Below are 16,912 nucleotides of genomic sequence, written 5' to 3'. Positions count from 1 at the left end.
TTTAAATTTTAAAATCGAAATCTAACCGAATAAATAAATATGTGACATCAATTTAGAGCCACACGGAGTTAATCATGATATGGAAATATCGGATATTTAGCGGGGTCTTGCCGTATTTAGCTAGTGCGTGATTGATTATGTAGGACGAGTCTCAATCCTAATTTCATGCCCACTTGAGCTTTCATATTTTTAAAATCAAATCAAACTAGTTGAGTTACTACAACAATCTATGATGGGTTAGCCAACTTGGGCCACAAAATTTATGAATAGATATGCGGGCTTGGGCCGGCCCAAATTGACTCTTTTTTTTCAAATGCAAGGATCAATTGCTTCGGTAGATCGACCTAGCAAAACTAAGAAGATTGTATCACTTATGGGAGTATAAAAGTCAACACAAACGATATTTGATGGTAAGCAATTTAATAAATAAAGAAAATGACTTGAATGTTTTCCGATATAGAAGAAAGTATCCAATATAAAAAATTAAATTTGCTAGTCAACTAAATAAATTTAAAATCTTAAAAAAATCTAAACAAATAAATAAATTCGAATAATAATACCTAAAACAAAAAAACTCAAAACCCTATTTATACCCTACATTTAGACTTTGATATGTGTAGATCCATCACCTTGATATAGACCTATACATGAAAAATGCAAATAGGAAACCATCACTCAAGACCTAAGCTCTTACCTTAACTTATCCACTTTGACCTATATAAGTCTATAAGTTAATTTAGTCATTTCACCTTAATAAATCATTTACGTCCTCTCCTATGTAATTTAACTTTTGTGGCTCAAGTAAAGTGGTTTGGCAAATTTATCTTGATGGACTTATCCATAATTAATTATAGAAATTAAATATGAGAAAAAATTTGAAGATCTTGAAAAGTTATATTTTGATATCCAAATTATATATGAGAACATATTTAATTTAAAAAAATAGTTTAAATCATTAATAAATCAACATGATCTTTATTATCAAGAAGTATATATAAAAATTGTCCCTCGGAATTTGATAAAATTTAATTTCTACAGATATATTTTGTTGAAGTATCATGTTGAAGTAAAAGCTATCATATTTTTTTAAATTTATTTGATAGAAGATCACATATTTATATATCTGGTATTAATCTGATAGTACGATATAAGATACATGATATAAAAAAAATAGAATTTCAACTAAGTTGAAGTAATATTTTTTTTATAGTGATTAATTATAATTTTTAATTTATTTTTTTTATAAATGATTATGAAATCGACTGTAAAATTGATGGAATAATAAATTTTATTTTTATTAAAAAAATAATATAAAAATTAAATTTCTTCTAAGACGCATCTTCAACTTCTTACAGCCTCCACACCCACTCTCACACCGACACGCATCTGTTGGGCCCACAACCTTCCCACGGACTACTTGCTGCCACGTCACGCATCCTTTCCCTGTGATGTGACGGCCGCCCCCTTTCCTTCCTTTCTTCCTTCCTTCTCCATGAAGAAAACAAAATCATACCCATTTATTATCCAATAAACATTAATTTTATTTCTTTTTCAATTATTGTCACACCCCTTGCCTTCGCATCTTCTCGTTTAATACTCCAATTCATATTTTATTCAATTTTGTCACCCTTATAATTTAATCATTACCAAAAATAAATAAACTATAAAGTGGTTTTAGAAAATAATAAACTATAAGGGGGTAAAATGAAATTATATTCAATCATTTGTCGATGTTTACGTGGTCAGGTCAGGTCGTAATTGTGCAATAACTAAAATTAGAAGGGTGATAATTATGTCGACATGCGGATGATGCATCATGTATGAGGAGGCATCATGGTGTGGTTCTTATGAGTCATGGATTATATATATATATATATATATAGAGAAATGATATCCCGCGCGACTCATCCCTACGTGATCCCTGCGTGACCGCCGACCCCCGTCCACTTCCGCCGCCGTCCGATCACCGCCGACCACCGGACCCGGACCGTTGGATGCGCCACTCGCCGGCGCACATTCCGGCATCGGATTCCGGCCGGATTACGGCCGGAATCCGGTCGGAAACAGGACACAGCCCACCGGCCACTGTCGGCCGAAAATCAGCCGGATTCCGGCCGATTTTGGCCGGAATCGGCCAACAGACGCGTTTTTTCGATTCCGGCCGAAATCGGCCGGATTCCGGCCGAAATCGGCCGGATTCCGGCCGAATCACGGCCGGAGACCGGTAGCGGTCGACGCGCCGGCGCCGGGCGCGTCGACCGCGGCCGGTCTCCGGCCGTGATTCAGCCGGAATCCGGCCGATTTCGGCCGGAATCGGCCAACAGTAACTGTTGGTCGATTCCGACCGAAAATCGGCCGGATTCCGGCCGAATTCGGCCGGAATCCGACCACCAGTCCCGGCGCCGGTGAGTTGCGAATCCATCGCCGCCGGTCCGGTGGCCGGCGGTGGCCGGACGGAGGAGCGGCAGCGGCGAGAACGTCGACGACGCAGAGAAGCTACAGTGTTTTTTCGTGATGAACGGCGTGGATTTTTCGTGATGAACGGTCGGGATCGCGTGCGCACGGGACGCGTTTTTTCGTTCGCGCAGGATATCAAACTTGTATATATATATAGTATTTTTAGTTTTAAATATTAATTAAAATTATCTTAATTGTTCCGATCTATTTTTAGCCGTAGATTGGATGGTCATGGAAGTCGGTTACTTGACTGGGTGGTCATCGCAGAGATCCAGGATGGCATGCATGCATGCATGCGTTCCCCATCATCCGCATCATCTGAACAGAAAGTGAACCATAAAGGAGTCCGTTCTCGTCTCCGAAGGACACGTTTGTTTATCCGAAACCTGCGGATGCGAAAAGGCCAGCGTGGATTTTTGGCGCGCTTCCTCGTCGGCGACCGCTGGACTTGCTTAACAAACGCGGTTTCCGAGAGGCAGCACAACGGCTGCCCTCGAGATTTTTAAACCGCCGCCCGCTTCGCCATCATCCGACGGACGATAGGAGCTCCTTTCCTGCTGCTGCCCCGCGCCGAGGCTCGCAGACCGCTAGATCGTCCCTCCGAGGCTGTCGTGGCCGCAGCTTGGCCGTCTGTTTGTACGCCGACACAGCGCGTCGGGAGCGGCCACCGGTTCCCGGCGGTGAATAGATCGCCCCTTTGTCGCGGTCAGGGGTTCGAGCTGGAGGGAAAGAGAGACTCTGGGTTCTTTTGCGGAGACTTGGGGTGTGATCTCATGGACGCTAAGGCGAGGCCGGAGAAGCGTATCCTGATCTTTGCGCTTTTGCACATGTGATTGTTCGATTTTTTTTTATCAGATCCGAGTTGCGTTGATTGATTTTCTTTGTATTTTTCTTGATTTTGTTTTTTCGTTTGCTCTAGAGATCCTCCTGGTAAAATTCGTTTTTTTCTTTCAGTTTTGTTGCTTTGTTGTTGATCTGTGAACAATTTGCCTCATTCCATTTTTTCTATGACCTTTTATTCCATTATATCAGAGCCTATATAAGGTATCAAATTGATGATTGATGGATGCTACTTAATGGTTGGTTTTCCTTTTCTTGCCCATAAGGAAAGAATAAAGACGAATACTTTTGTCTTTAGATGCAAGCAACATGAGGGATCTATCGGTTGAAAAGAATTTGAGGGTTTGATCGTTTCTTCATATAGGGATCAGTTGAGTTAGAGATTCGTTGTTAGTTTTTTTTTTTTTTTTGAATTTGTTATCTTGATGATCGCGATTTGTCAAATAATCAAATTCTGCAAACCTTTTTTTTTATTTTTGATCTAGCTGCGTAAAATGCGAAGCTATGATTTGTTTACATAGTGGCACGATTTTCTACTGGCTTAATAAATCGGCATCCTTGCATCCCTTGATATATTGGGTCAATTGGTATTTTCTTTCCCGGTTTTTGTTATGCGTGGACCTTCACTTTTAGTTATCCAGCCATTGATGAAGCAATTAAGACATTGAAGATCGATCCTCCGTCAAAAGCCAGCAGTGTCACCATGGTAATCTGCAGCATACTATTGCTTGCTTTTGAAATCGAACTTTAAAAATTTATTTTCAAAACCAATATTGATTTTTGACTTAATTCTCTTTTTAGTTCGGTGCAAAAGGTGCAAGCTTATCTGAGGCAACATCCTGCATCTCTTCTGGAGATGCAACAAGCAGCATCAAGGAAAGCGAGGTAGACCAAGATGTGTCCGTGGTTGATCAGGGCACGTATTACTATGGTCACTATGATCCAGGTTTGTCGTCAAACTTTTCCGAGTTAACTGGATTTCACTTTTCATCTCATTTTAGATCCAAACAGGATCTCATGGTGTCATGGGGGAATGGGATAATTCATGTTGCTTTAACCGTGGAACAAATAACGTCCAAGTAGAGCATCCTGTAAGTGTATGTACTCATTTTTTAACTCCTGCAAGTTGTTCTACTTTTGTCTTCTCTAATTCTTACATTTTGTATTTCGCATAAATCCAGGTAGTATCTATTTATGTGTTCTTTTAGGAGCTGCTGAAATAGCATTTTTAAAAGAAGGGAAATGTTCTAGTTTCTAAATTCATGGCTATAGTATTGATATTTACAGTCTTTAGGTTTATGCATTAACTGTAATTGGTCATAAAATCACCATGGAAATTTAAAAACGGGTTCATTTGGATATGCAGCAATAATTGCTTGTCTAATTCACGGTGGATAGATTGAAAAAGTTTTACTGCAAAAATTTTGACAACTAGTCATTGTCCCTTACTGGTTGAGTCAGGTTTCATGTGGATCAGGTTCTGTCATTGAGTTTGTGAGGCCATATTAGCACATCACTCTCCGGGCATAGCCAGGTTGTTTAGATGTAAGGTCTGTTTGGTTTTTCCTCTAATCAACTAACCTTTAACTAAATCAGTTCAAACCATCTTTGAACACCTCCACCATGGCTACGTTGCTTCATATGCTAATTGTTTTTACTTATTCTCTGGAGGTAACCTCACACATCCATCATTCATCTCAGTATTTCTGATTTCTGAATTCCGCTTCACAATATGGAATATCAAATGTTAATTTAACAATGAGAAGAGTACAGTGAGAAGAGTTAAAAAAAAGGTCAAATTTCAGAACATTATCACTCTTTTCCTAGTTATGAAGTTAGTGGACAACCTAGAATGCTGTATTATCTCGATTTTCTTCATATGGATGGTTTGATTGTCTTGTACGGATATTTGTTCTAACATATTCTTCTGTGTCCTTGTTTCAGACCATTCAAGCTGATAGTGGATCACTGATATACTACTTGCCAGGATTTCAAACTGGATATAACAACTACGGTCCATTCTTACCTGGACCCATGTATTGTGCTGATGGACAGTTTTGGGGGCAAGGGTCATATTATGCAAGTCCAGTTTCTCCTCAAACAGTTGTTTCTCCAGGAATTTATGCTCATCCAATTGCTTATGGACCTGAGCTAATTCCTGCATACCCATGGGATCCATATTTTTTCTTCCAAGATGAGATTCAAGGGAACACATTTACTGTGGATCCAACAAATCCACATTATAAACCAAATCATTCATCCCATGGTCATAACCTTCCTCCTTCCAAAACCTCGACAACTTCAAAAGTGACCTCACTAGCATCTGATTTATCACATCCTGTATCAGCTCAAAGCCAAACACAGAAATCTGTGAAGAAGGTAATGCCTTTAGCTTTCTGTTTGTTTAACATGCAAGATTGTACTTGAGATCCTTTTGTTTGCATATTTTGAATTATTTCATGGAATTAAATGGTTCCAGGCACCCACTGCTGTTTTACCAAAAGGATATGTTCCTCTAAATAAGTTCAGTGCATATGCTAACCAAGTGAATGGTGCATTGCTTTATCCAAACAGTGCTGCTCCTATGAAAGAAAATAGACGTAGTTGGGTTGATGATGAAAAGCTGAAAGCCAGAAATAAGCTTAATAGTCTTGCTGATCTCGACTTGCTGAATGAGCAAAACCGTGGTCCTAGAACAAAAAGCATCAAAACTACAAATTCTGGCGAAAATCTTCAGGAAACTCTTAGCATCAAACAGAATGATAATAGCAGTGGTTCAATTGACAGGGATGAATACAACTCTCCTGATTTCATAACGAAATATGAGCAAGCTTTGTTTTTTGTAATAAAATCATACAGCGAAGATGATGTTCATAAAAGTATAAAATATAATGTCTGGTCAAGCACTCCAAATGGGAACAAAAGGCTTGACAATGCCTTCCAAGCTGCTCAAGGAAAGATGGCAGAAAAGGGTGGCAAGTGTCCTGTGTTTCTCTTCTTTTCTGTAAGTTGACCTAACTTCTCCTTTTCAAAGGTTGGATTAACTATCTAATTGCAAAAAATGATCCTTGATTTGGTGTTGCTATCTCCTACATGGATTTCATGGCACACACATTTTAGTCATTAAAAGTGTAACTTGGCTTTTAAGGCAAAATGTCCTAATCCATTAAGTGGGCATCATCTCTCTGTTCGACATGTTATGATTGAAGAATCATGCCTTTTTACAAGTGTGGTTTTATTGAATGCTCAATTTTTTTAATTTGCCTAAACCTTTGAATCTTTTGTGGTTCAGGTTAATGCAAGCGGTCAATTTTGTGGTGTTGCAGAAATGACTGGCCGAGTTGATTTCAGTAAAAATATGCCCTTTTGGCAACAGGACAAATGGAATGGCTTTTTCCCAGTGAAGTGGCATATAATTAAAGATGTTCCAAACCCACGACTTCGTCACATAATATTGGAGAATAATGAGAACAAGCCTGTTACAAACAGCAGGGATACACAAGAGGTATACCACTCTATGGTTTCAACTGTGAATATGTTGATGCATATCTGCCTGTTAAAAGGATCTGGGTTTCCTATTTTAATGTTCTGATAATTTACTAGATGATTGTGTTTTCAAAATACAATCTAAGGATCATCCCATTGATTCGTAACTCAAAATACAAGCACATGAACAAATGAAAGTAAAAAAATCATGACCAAGTATTTGGTTTAAGGTATTATCAAACCCTCCACTAATTTTCACTGAAGACGGTGTGTACTTCTTAAGGATTTTGAAAAATGACATGGCACTATATCATAATTACTAACTTGGAAGGTTGCCTTAGTAGAAGTTAAAAGTATCAAGTCTTATGAACCTATTGCATTTTTGAAATGCAGCAACATAGTCTCAGGAAGTTCAATGCTCTCTTGCCGCTTAACTGTCGCCTCATATATATACCTTACTGTATTTTATATGTTACTGGATGTGATGCTAAGTACTTTAAATCTGTCAGGTTAAGTTTCCACCAGGCACTGAGATGTTAAACATTTTCAAGAGCTATTCTGCTAAAACATCCATATTGGACGACTTTGGCTTTTACGAGAATCGCCAAAAAGCAATGCAAGAGAAGAGGAGCAAGCCTACTACTCCAACTTTGGATAACTCTCTGGTAATCATTTATCGAATTATTTATTTTTGGTCTAAGCAGTCTCTATGAGCACTAAAAACTCTCTTACATCCTGATGTGTATTCTCTACAGTCCAAAATGGTCGAATCATCTCAATTCCAGAAGCTAGATGATTCCAAATCACATAAACTTGTGTTAGCCGAGGTGAAGCAAGCACTTCCCTGCTCGAGGGTCACTTCACCGAAGTGAACATGCAAAGGAAGCCAGCTCTTTATGTGGACTGGAGAACTACAACTGCGCTCCTTTGAAGTTAAAAAGAATTCTGTCCATGCCTCATGGATTATCAACATCGACCTCAATTCAAGAAGGATTGTGAAAATGGAAAACACAAGACTATGGGAGTCCCTGCCCCACGAGCAACAATAGCAATGATTGGGGAGAGCTGCATCGGGCAAAGTATTGCCGGCTTGGATGGCATATGATTCCATCGCGAAACAAACTGATCTGGAAGATGTTGATAGATGAAATGGGGTAGGATGGTGTAAGCATGTAATACAAGAAACTAAATCCTAAGAAGCTGCTTGGGAGCAAAGTTGTATTTGTCCAAACACTGAATCTGGAAGAAACAGAAAAATAATTATAAAAAGAATAAAAATCCCTTTCCATTCTTTCCTCAACCTACACTATTACCTTGTATTTGCACAAGTTTTAGTGGATTAGCAGTGAATTCTTCCAGTGTTTGACCATATGATATCATGAGAAGTTTCATGGAGACTCTAGAATTGGCATTTCTGCAAAATATTTTATTAGCATGACGCTTTGTTGGTTTACAGTTCTTATGGTGGTGCTGAGCTGGTGACAATTATGCAACAACTAGTGATGATCATGAGCCTTCCTTCTCAGCTCGGGTAGGTCGTTCATTTTCCCATCACATAATATTTTTGATGTGTATTTTCAGAATTTTATATACTTTTCAATCATGAATAATAGATTGATGTAGTAGCACATCAGTTTTTGAGTCGAAAGTTGGAGGCTGGTCATCGTTAATTGCGATGGCGTTTGATATTTATCTCTCTGTTTTTTGAAGGGATGATAAAATAAAAGATGACAGTCGATTCATACAAATCTATAAAACTTCAAACTTTATAAATTGATGAATTATTATTATTATTCTTCTGATCAGAGCTGCAGATTTGAAAACATAGAAAAGTAAAAGCATATATCCATTCCTTCTTAGGAGGTAAACATTCAATATTCTTTCATCTAATCAGTGCTTTGTTGGTTTTATTGAGTGAGTTCTATTGAGTAAGCATTCATTTTTTTTTATTGAGTGCTTTGTTGGTTTCATCTAATCAATCCTTCTTTAGGATCCATTTGCACTTTAGATTTATCTGGTGGAAGAATCAGGCGAGAAGATCATTCACCTTCAGGACTAGTTGGACGCTAACTGAGATACCTAGATTAACAAAAAAACAATACATTTAGATATTATTATTCATATTTTATCATATGCAACAATCAGATTGTAGTTTTGAGTTTTTGGTGGTTGTTTAGACTCTTTTTATGAACTTAATTCAACATGGGAATATTCTATCATGATTGAACTATGTGAAATGGAAATTCAAAGAAGGCTATCAACATTTCTTGAATTAAATCTACCTTCTCCAACAATCATGATGTAAACTTTTCAGCTACTCATTGTGACTTAATTTGGGAGCTAGGGTTTATTATATGGTACGTGAACATGACGTTGTTCACCAATAAAAAAGATGTACAAATCGTTTTCACTAGTCTCATTTATTGGAATAGTAGTGCAAGACTTAATGAAATAAATAATTGCATGATATATCTTCCATATGGATCTAGAATTTTACCATGTAGTAGGTCACACCGATGTGCTTGTGAAAATGCATGAAATGAGGTTAAGTTTTTCAGCATGAACTTTACCCAATATATGTCCATTGGGCATGAACATATTGTTAAACAATCTTATTCTTTTTAAGATTATTGTCGGAGATAAATACAATGATAATACTGAATTTAAATTTATACTTATTTGGTTTGTCGAGATTGACTTGAACTCCAAGTCGAGAAGGCCAAGTTGAAAAATCGAGTTGTCATGCTAGGTGGACTGAGCTATCAGAGAAGAGAGAAGGCTGAGTTTAGCTATCAGAAAGATCAAGTTATCAGAGAAAGTCAAGTTGCCAAGGAAGGCAGAGTTGTCAGAGAAGATCAAGTGACTTGAGACTTGAGTGCTGAGTGGGTGGAGTGGTCTAAGTAGTTGAGCGACCAATCTGTTGAGCTGCTAGTGGGCAGTATCTCAAGAAGCCAAGTGACCAAGTGGTCGAATCAGGAGGTAGAGCAAGGAGGCCTAATTTCAAGTGCTGAGAGGTCAGGCAGGGAGTTGCCAAGTAAAAGATCAAGTAGGGAGCTATTGAGTGAGTGGCTAAGTAGAGAGCTCCTGAATTGCTGAGCCGGGAGGTTGGGCAGGAAGCTGCCGAAAGGGAGGCTGAGCATAGCCATCGAATTGTCGAGCCAGGAGGCTAGGCAGGGAGGAGCCGAGCGGAAAGGCAAGGTCGCCGAGCAAGCTAGGTTGCCAAGCAGGAAGCATGATTGTTGGACTGGGAGGTAAGGCTGTCGAGCAGACTAGGCTACCAGGTAGGAAGCAAGATTGTCGACAAGGGAGGTGCGCTGAGTGCTGCCAAGTTCTGTGTTAGATGTAGTTTCCTTAAAATAGATTTGTTCCTTCTTCAACGATGCTTAGAAGTTCACACAGATGTTTATTTTCAAAGATAGAATGATTCAATCACATTTACAATCAAGCAAATACTACTTGTGACAAACTGATCTGTACTCAAATGTTATTATCGAAAAAATAAAGAGTTGTCAAGCAGGGTTGCTTAGTAGGGAGGTGGAGAATGTGGGAGAAGGAGTTTGATGAACTCTTCACCGTGTGTTCTATGCACTCTCCTTCTGTCCAAGGTAGGAGCCTCCTTATATAAACTCGCTATCTTGGTAGTATTAAACATACCAATTAATGATCGAGTAATAATTATTCACTATCTCTACCCATTGACCATCAATGAACAGTCTTTACCATCCAAGTGATTTCAAGTTACCATTAACATCATGTAGAAAAAAAAATGATCTATGAGGCAGAACATTGACTAGTTTACTTGGACATTTTTTATCTCGATCGATCTGATATTCGATGAATATAGGTCGCGTTTGAATCAACCATATTTAGTACAATTTAGATCATAGATTTATATCTCTTGCAGAATCTCTCATCTATATATATTTATAACACTAAAAGTTATAATTTAGTATAAATCAATTATGTTGTACTAAAACTCTCAGGTAAGATTAAACTCTCATTCATTTAGAATTTATTTTTTCATTCACTTTTTCCAACTAGTGAGTGGGATCTAAAATTTCAATGTTTCTTTGTGCCAATTGAAACAATTTTATATCATTTTCTATAGGTTACATCCATCGATAAATGATGGGGCCACCAAGTGTCACCTCTCATTAGGAAGGTGTATTATTAGATGTACTACGATTGTGAAAACACTTAATAGAAAAATCCTGTCCATGTTGAATAATAATGATAATGCAACATGAGTTTAGAACTGATCATCAACAGTATGTGGATGCAAAGTCCTTGAATGAACTTATTTTCTTAAAAAGAATTGACAAGTTCATAACGACATGTTGAACCTTTCTATGAACAACAACATTTAAATTTTACAAACAAGTAGAAAAACAAATTGCATTAAGAGCTTTGTTAGGATTATGTGATACATGATCAAGAGTTAAAGGGGATGAATAGCACGTCACTTATAAATTCAAAGTATTTCTTTCTCTTGTAGGTAGGTGAAAGGTCAAATAAACTCGTCAATTCATGTGAGTCATACACATGTCTTTATTTTTGTGAAAATAACATCCATGGCCAAAATAGAGTACAAATAAATTTAAGCATAAACAATGCTAACAAGGAGGTTTTTTATATGGTTAGAACCTCAAATTCTACTCCACCTTGTTTTTATCCAATCACTCTCTCTAAATCCCACAATATATCTTTTTTCAAGAGATGAAGAAACTTTATACAAAGTATATCTTCTTCATATGATAATGAAATAAAAAATGTAAAATTTATTATATATTTTGACATACATACATGCTAAAATCAAAGACATCTATGTATTTGGAAGATAAATCAACTAATAAATGTTGCAAGAATTTGTCACTTACAAATTTAATTCTTTAAGTGGAGGGATCGAAAAGAATATTGATGGGGGTGAAGATAGTAGGAGCCACATGGCAGGCGTAGATCCGACCTAATGCCAAGTTCTGATGGACCTAAAGGCGGAGTCATCTAACTATAGTCTGACTTGGATTGAGCATGAAGGAGAGCTGAGCTGGATCAACAGCGTGAGATCTTCTTTATAATAATGAAACAAAAAAAAAAAAAAAAATAAAATATGTAAAATTTATTATATATTTTGACATATACTATGCTAAAACCTCATACATCTATGTATTTGGGAGATAAATCAACAAATAAATGATGCAATAATTTGTCACTAACAAATTTAATCCTCTAAGCAGAGGGATTAAGAAGAATATTGATGTGGTGAAGATAGTAAGGGCCACATGGTAGGAGTAGGACTCGTTCAACACAGAGCTACGTAGATCCGATCCAATATTAGGTTCAGGATCAAGCTGATGAACCTAAAAGCAGAGTCATCTAACTACGGTTCGTGCGCCGTGTGCACGTTAAAATCCTCTCACTCTCCCTAGGCTAGTGTAAAAGAGTGCCCATATAGATGAGCGTAGGTACATGAGATTATTGGTTACTAGCTAGCGACTTCATTTTCTCTATAGTTCTTCTGTCTTCTTCTTTGTGCTTGACTTAAGCATCAAAGGGATTTCATCCTGGTCCGCCTTGACCCCCTTTTAAAGCTACTTGCTGTTTGCTCGCTTGACAATTGCTTTTTCGTTGATATTTGCTCGAGCCAAATGTCCTTTCGGGGAATCATCCTTCTTTACCTTAGGTTGGCAATAGACAATCCCTGATTCTCATTAATTTACCCAAAGGGTGTCCGATCACTCACCAACCAAGTAAATTGTTGACCCGATAATTAGGAAGTACCTGACTAGAGATGACTCAACCCTTGTCCAATCTATATATGGTGACCTGTCCAAAGCCCTCAAGAGTCAGTCCATGACTCGATCTCAACTGGATCAAATGTTGGGTTGCAAGGGTGTAAGCATAGTCCCACATCTAAAGTATATGGAAAAGATCATGAAGTTAAAAGGATGGAAAGTATCTCCATTGGTATGAGACATTTTGGGGAGAGCCCAAGAACAAAGCTATGAGGGCTTAGGCCCAAAGTGGACAATATCATATCATTGTGGAGATATTTTGATTCCATCGGTACTAACAAGTGGTATCAGAGCGAGACCGCTCTTCATCGGACTAACCGCCGGATGAGTCATGATCCAGATCTAATTATGTGGTTTGAACCTTAAACAAAGGAAATGGGTACTCCCGTGTCTAAATCAAGAGGACCAGACACCAGGTGAGAAGTCCTAGTAGGTCGGGTGGACTGAGGGGCAAAAAGTCCTAGTTGCGACTAGGTGGAAAGTCCTAGTAGGTCGGATGGACCGAGGGGCAAAAAGTCCTGGTGGGTCGAGGATTCAGACATCAAAAACGACGTTGGGGGGCCTGTGATCCTTTGTTTGAGGGGGGATTGTTGGGTTGCAAGGGTGCAAACATAGTCCTACATCTAAAGTACATGGAAAAGATCATGGAGTTAAAAGGATGGAAAATATTTCTATTGGTATGAGGCCTTTTGGGAGAGCCCAAGAACAAAGCCATGAGGGCTTAGGCCTAAAGTGGACAATATCATACCATTGTGAAGATATTTTAATTCCATCGGTACTAACATCAAATACATTAAAGAAAAACTGAATAGGTTCTCACTATTATTTAGATTTGCTCTAATTGACCAAATCTAATAATAAATCAATGTTTATATTATTTTTCATCTTCAAATACCCTTTAATTTTTATTCTTTATATGTACTTTTAGTGTGTGAATTGTCATCAATTTTAACTATTCGTTGTAAAAAAAAGTCATTCAAACTCACAAAGATGTGAAAAAGTTAGTAAGAAATCTTTTAGGGTTACGATGCTCAAGATGAATTTTTTTTTAAAAAAATTTTTGATTACATCTCACTTTCTACTCTTTTTAACATATATCAATATTAATTTTATCTAAAATGTTACCCTAAATCCATGGACGAAAAAAATATCTTAAAATAATATTTTATAAATAAATATATATTATACTTGATATAAATTATTCGTCTTTATATAGTGTTTGTTACAATCGTGGATGATCAAATTACTAGTCAACGAACTGGCTGACGAAAGATGAAAGAATTTGAAAAATACTCCACAAGACAGTTAGAATGACACCGGAGATGGATCCTGACAGGCCATTCCGACGATTAAGACAAGCTTTTTTGCAAGAGAAGTGGCTAAGGAAAATTAGAGTTTGCGTGTTCGCGTACCTGTGCCCACAAAAGAGTTGTTAATGTACTTGTTCTCCAGAATGTGCGTCTCTATTTAAGACATGTTTCGAAATATGCACTTTCGTGTATCGCCTGCTCCGCGATACACGCTTCTATTTTTCCCATTTTCTGAAGGAAACTGTTCTATGAATGAAGCAGTCAGGTAGGCCTGAACCAGGTGAGGTCGATGTTGGATGACCTAGATGGTAGACTAATGTGACTCTCGAGATCGAGCTGAAGATTAGGTCGGCAATTGAGACCAAGTTGAGGCTAAGGTTGGCGACAAAGGTCGAGTCTAGGCTGAGGTTAACAACTGAGATTGAGTCTAGACTGAGGTCGGTAACTGAGGCCGAGTCGACAATGAGGTCGGCAATTAAGCTCGAGTTAAGGTTGAGATCGGCAACTAAGGTCAAGTTGAGGTTGAGGTCAGCAGCTAAGGCCGAGTCGAGGTTGAGATTCGTAGTTGAGGCTGAGTTAAGGTTGAGGTCAACAACTAAATCCAAGTTGAGATTGACGTATTAGGTAAGTCGGAGATGAGGTCGATGTCTAAGTTTGGCGACTATGGTTGAGTCATAGGTGGAGTCAGCTCTCGAGACCGAGTCCGAGATGAGATCAAGCCTGTGACCAAGATGTTGTAGAGATCGGCACTCGAGATCGAGATGGAGATGAGGTCGGTGCCCGTGGCCAAATTGTGGTAGCCAACTTATCTCTCGAGCTAACCTAGCACCTTGGGATGTGTGCACTGAGTTGGTTCAACTAGATTTGGGGTTTTACTAGGTTTAGTTATTGGGTTAATCCTAATCACGTATGTATATTGCTTTAGCATATAACTCAAAGGTAAATAGAAAATTATAAATGATTTGTTCATAGCAAAATTATTCAGGCTCGTGCAAAAGCCTCTATAACTATTTTGATGACAGTGTTTCATGTTTATGGATAAGAATTTATCAAAATAGTTATGATGTCGATCTGTTTCATTATTAATGCTTTATATATGATGAAAAAGTGAAAAACAATACTGCCATAGTCAATTTACAAGTATATGTGCTTAAATGTGTTCAAACAAGAGTACATTTGTGTGCATTGAAGCGTTTATGGACATTACAAATCAGTTACACAAGATAATATGTGAGCAAGAATCATTAAGAGGATTTGACATGATTGGGCCTGTTCATTAAATGAGATAGATGACTGGTGTATTCTTCTTCTAAATTCTGACTGGTTATTCAGTAAGAAACAGCAAATTGGAAAGGGAAATAATGGGACTATCAGAGATATATGATGCCATCTGAAGTGAGTTACTAGCATTTTAAGCTTGCGCACAAGAAGATGCAAGAACAAAGATGTATGTTGTCATTTGCCCCACTTAGATTCGTACCCAATCTTGTAGTTGATTGAGCAAGTATGAATGAGATGAACTATCATGCTTATCATTTAGCTGAAAATGGTCAAAACTTACTGTAAATTTGCCAATTACTAGCTCCACAAACTGCATTTCTAACTGTAAAACCCCGATCCAAAAATTACGTACGATGGAAAATTAACACATACCTTCTGGAAGTAAGTATCCTTTGCTCAATGCAGGCCTTTCGTAAGGAGCAACCTGTGCAACAATTCATCAATTTTTTAATTATTAGCTCTCCAACTTGAATGCTGATTGCCCGTAAAAGCGAGGAACTTCTAATTCTCAATTTATTAAGACAAAATTTCAAATTTTTAGGCATAGGCAAGAAGCAGATTCCCATGTCGAATTTTCGATAAATTCGATGAATGCTGGTGCGGAAATCACAAAAGCAAAGCGGAGAAAGAACGACTATAGAAGCGACAAGAATCCGGACAGCAAGGCATTTCCGAGCAGAAAAGGGGATCGAAGACTTACTGATTCTTCGGAGACGATGCAGAGTTCGCCACGGCCGACACCCCTGCGCACGAACTCGAGGGCGGCGTAGCCAGCAGCGACGCCGCCGCCAAGTATGACGTAGACGCAGTCTCGACCCATCCGCAGCTCTCTCTCTCTCCCTCTCTTCCCGTCGCTTGCTCCTCCGATGAGGAAGCCAATGGAACTAAATAGAGGAGAGAAATCGAATTAGAGAGACGGAGACACTCCAAAGAAAAGAATTGCTTGTGATATTTGAACAATTTTATCCCTTACGTCTGTTTTTCATTTTATGAGACTTTTTGGTCTCATGACCATTTATGAAGAGGTAAATCAAAAAATTGCAGTTGATCATGACGCATCCTTACATCTATTATCATTGTATGAGAAGTTACTATTGACCACACGGAATTTTTCTTTCGTCGAGAGTAATCATTACTTTCATAACTAACTCAGCTAACCTCTATGGTGCGTATGTGATTACCAAGTAATTACATCACTCAAAGTTATAAAGAATAAAACATAACCTAATGTTGTTTGATTTAATTCTAGGTAATGAGACAAAATCTTGTTTGTTTGAAGGTTTTAATACATTACTTACTTTAACATTTACTATATTTTCTCTAATTCAATTATAATAATTTTTTACAACTAAATTAATTTGATATTTAATTATTTTTAAAATTAAATTAAATTATTAATTATAATATTAATAATATAATATATATTATAAATTTTAAAATTTTATATTATCTTCAAGAGAGGCTCTAACAAATAATGGTAAGTATTTGAGCAAAACTGAATCGATCGAATTGAATAAATCAAAAATCGATTAGAAATTAAAAATGTCAATTAGAAATTTATATTTCAAACTAGGAATACATGAAAATAAATATTGTCTATGGCAAAATATTATTTAACATACACTACTCTTTGGCAAAGTTAGTTTCACACAAATACAAAATGAAAAATTCACACAAACATAACTTAAGTCCACAAGAACACAAATGTGTACATGGAACCTTCAAAAAGAGATTGTATTGCACCCA

At 37.6% G+C, this 16,912-nt stretch overlaps 1 protein-coding gene across 3 annotated transcripts; it reads left to right on the top strand.

The window, feature by feature from the left end:
• Positions 1–3,002: 3,002 nt before the first annotated feature.
• On the top strand, positions 3,003–7,896 carry LOC141832075 (uncharacterized). 3 transcript variants are annotated; one of them, XM_074719553.1, is made up of 9 exons: positions 3,003–3,258; positions 3,939–4,003; positions 4,099–4,243; positions 4,309–4,388; positions 5,242–5,676; positions 5,777–6,301; positions 6,590–6,802; positions 7,293–7,448; positions 7,539–7,896. In XM_074719553.1, exons 1-9 carry the CDS (start codon positions 3,231–3,233, stop codon positions 7,653–7,655), a joined length of 1,764 nt encoding a protein of 587 aa, XP_074575654.1. In that variant the 5' UTR covers positions 3,003–3,230; the 3' UTR covers positions 7,656–7,896. The 3 variants fall into 3 exon arrangements, with proteins under 3 accessions (XP_074575654.1, XP_074575653.1, XP_074575655.1); XM_074719552.1 differs by having other exon boundaries at positions 4,309–4,394; XM_074719554.1 differs by having other exon boundaries at positions 3,931–4,003; positions 4,309–4,394.
• The last annotated feature ends 9,016 nt before the right edge of the window (positions 7,897–16,912 follow it).

The sequence above is a fragment of the Curcuma longa genome, chromosome 7 (assembly GCF_044706935.1).
Source record: "Curcuma longa cultivar G26 ecotype Majalengka, Jawa Barat chromosome 7, ITB_CL_G26_1.1, whole genome shotgun sequence".
Classification (NCBI taxonomy): domain Eukaryota; kingdom Viridiplantae; phylum Streptophyta; class Magnoliopsida; order Zingiberales; family Zingiberaceae; genus Curcuma; species Curcuma longa.
The sequence above is the reverse complement of the archived record's forward strand: the minus strand, read 5'-3'. Positions and strand labels throughout refer to the sequence as shown.

Excerpts from the sequence above, each read along its gene's own strand:
- LOC141832075 (XM_074719552.1), top strand. The coding sequence starts at position 3,231 with ATGGACGCTAAGGCGAGGCCGGAGAAGC. Across the intron at positions 3,259-3,938 it reads TAAGGCGAGGCCGGAGAAGC|CCATTGATGAAGCAATTAAG; the intron begins GTATCCTGATCT and ends TTAGTTATCCAG. Across the intron at positions 7,449-7,538 it reads CAACTTTGGATAACTCTCTG|TCCAAAATGGTCGAATCATC; the intron begins GTAATCATTTAT and ends TATTCTCTACAG.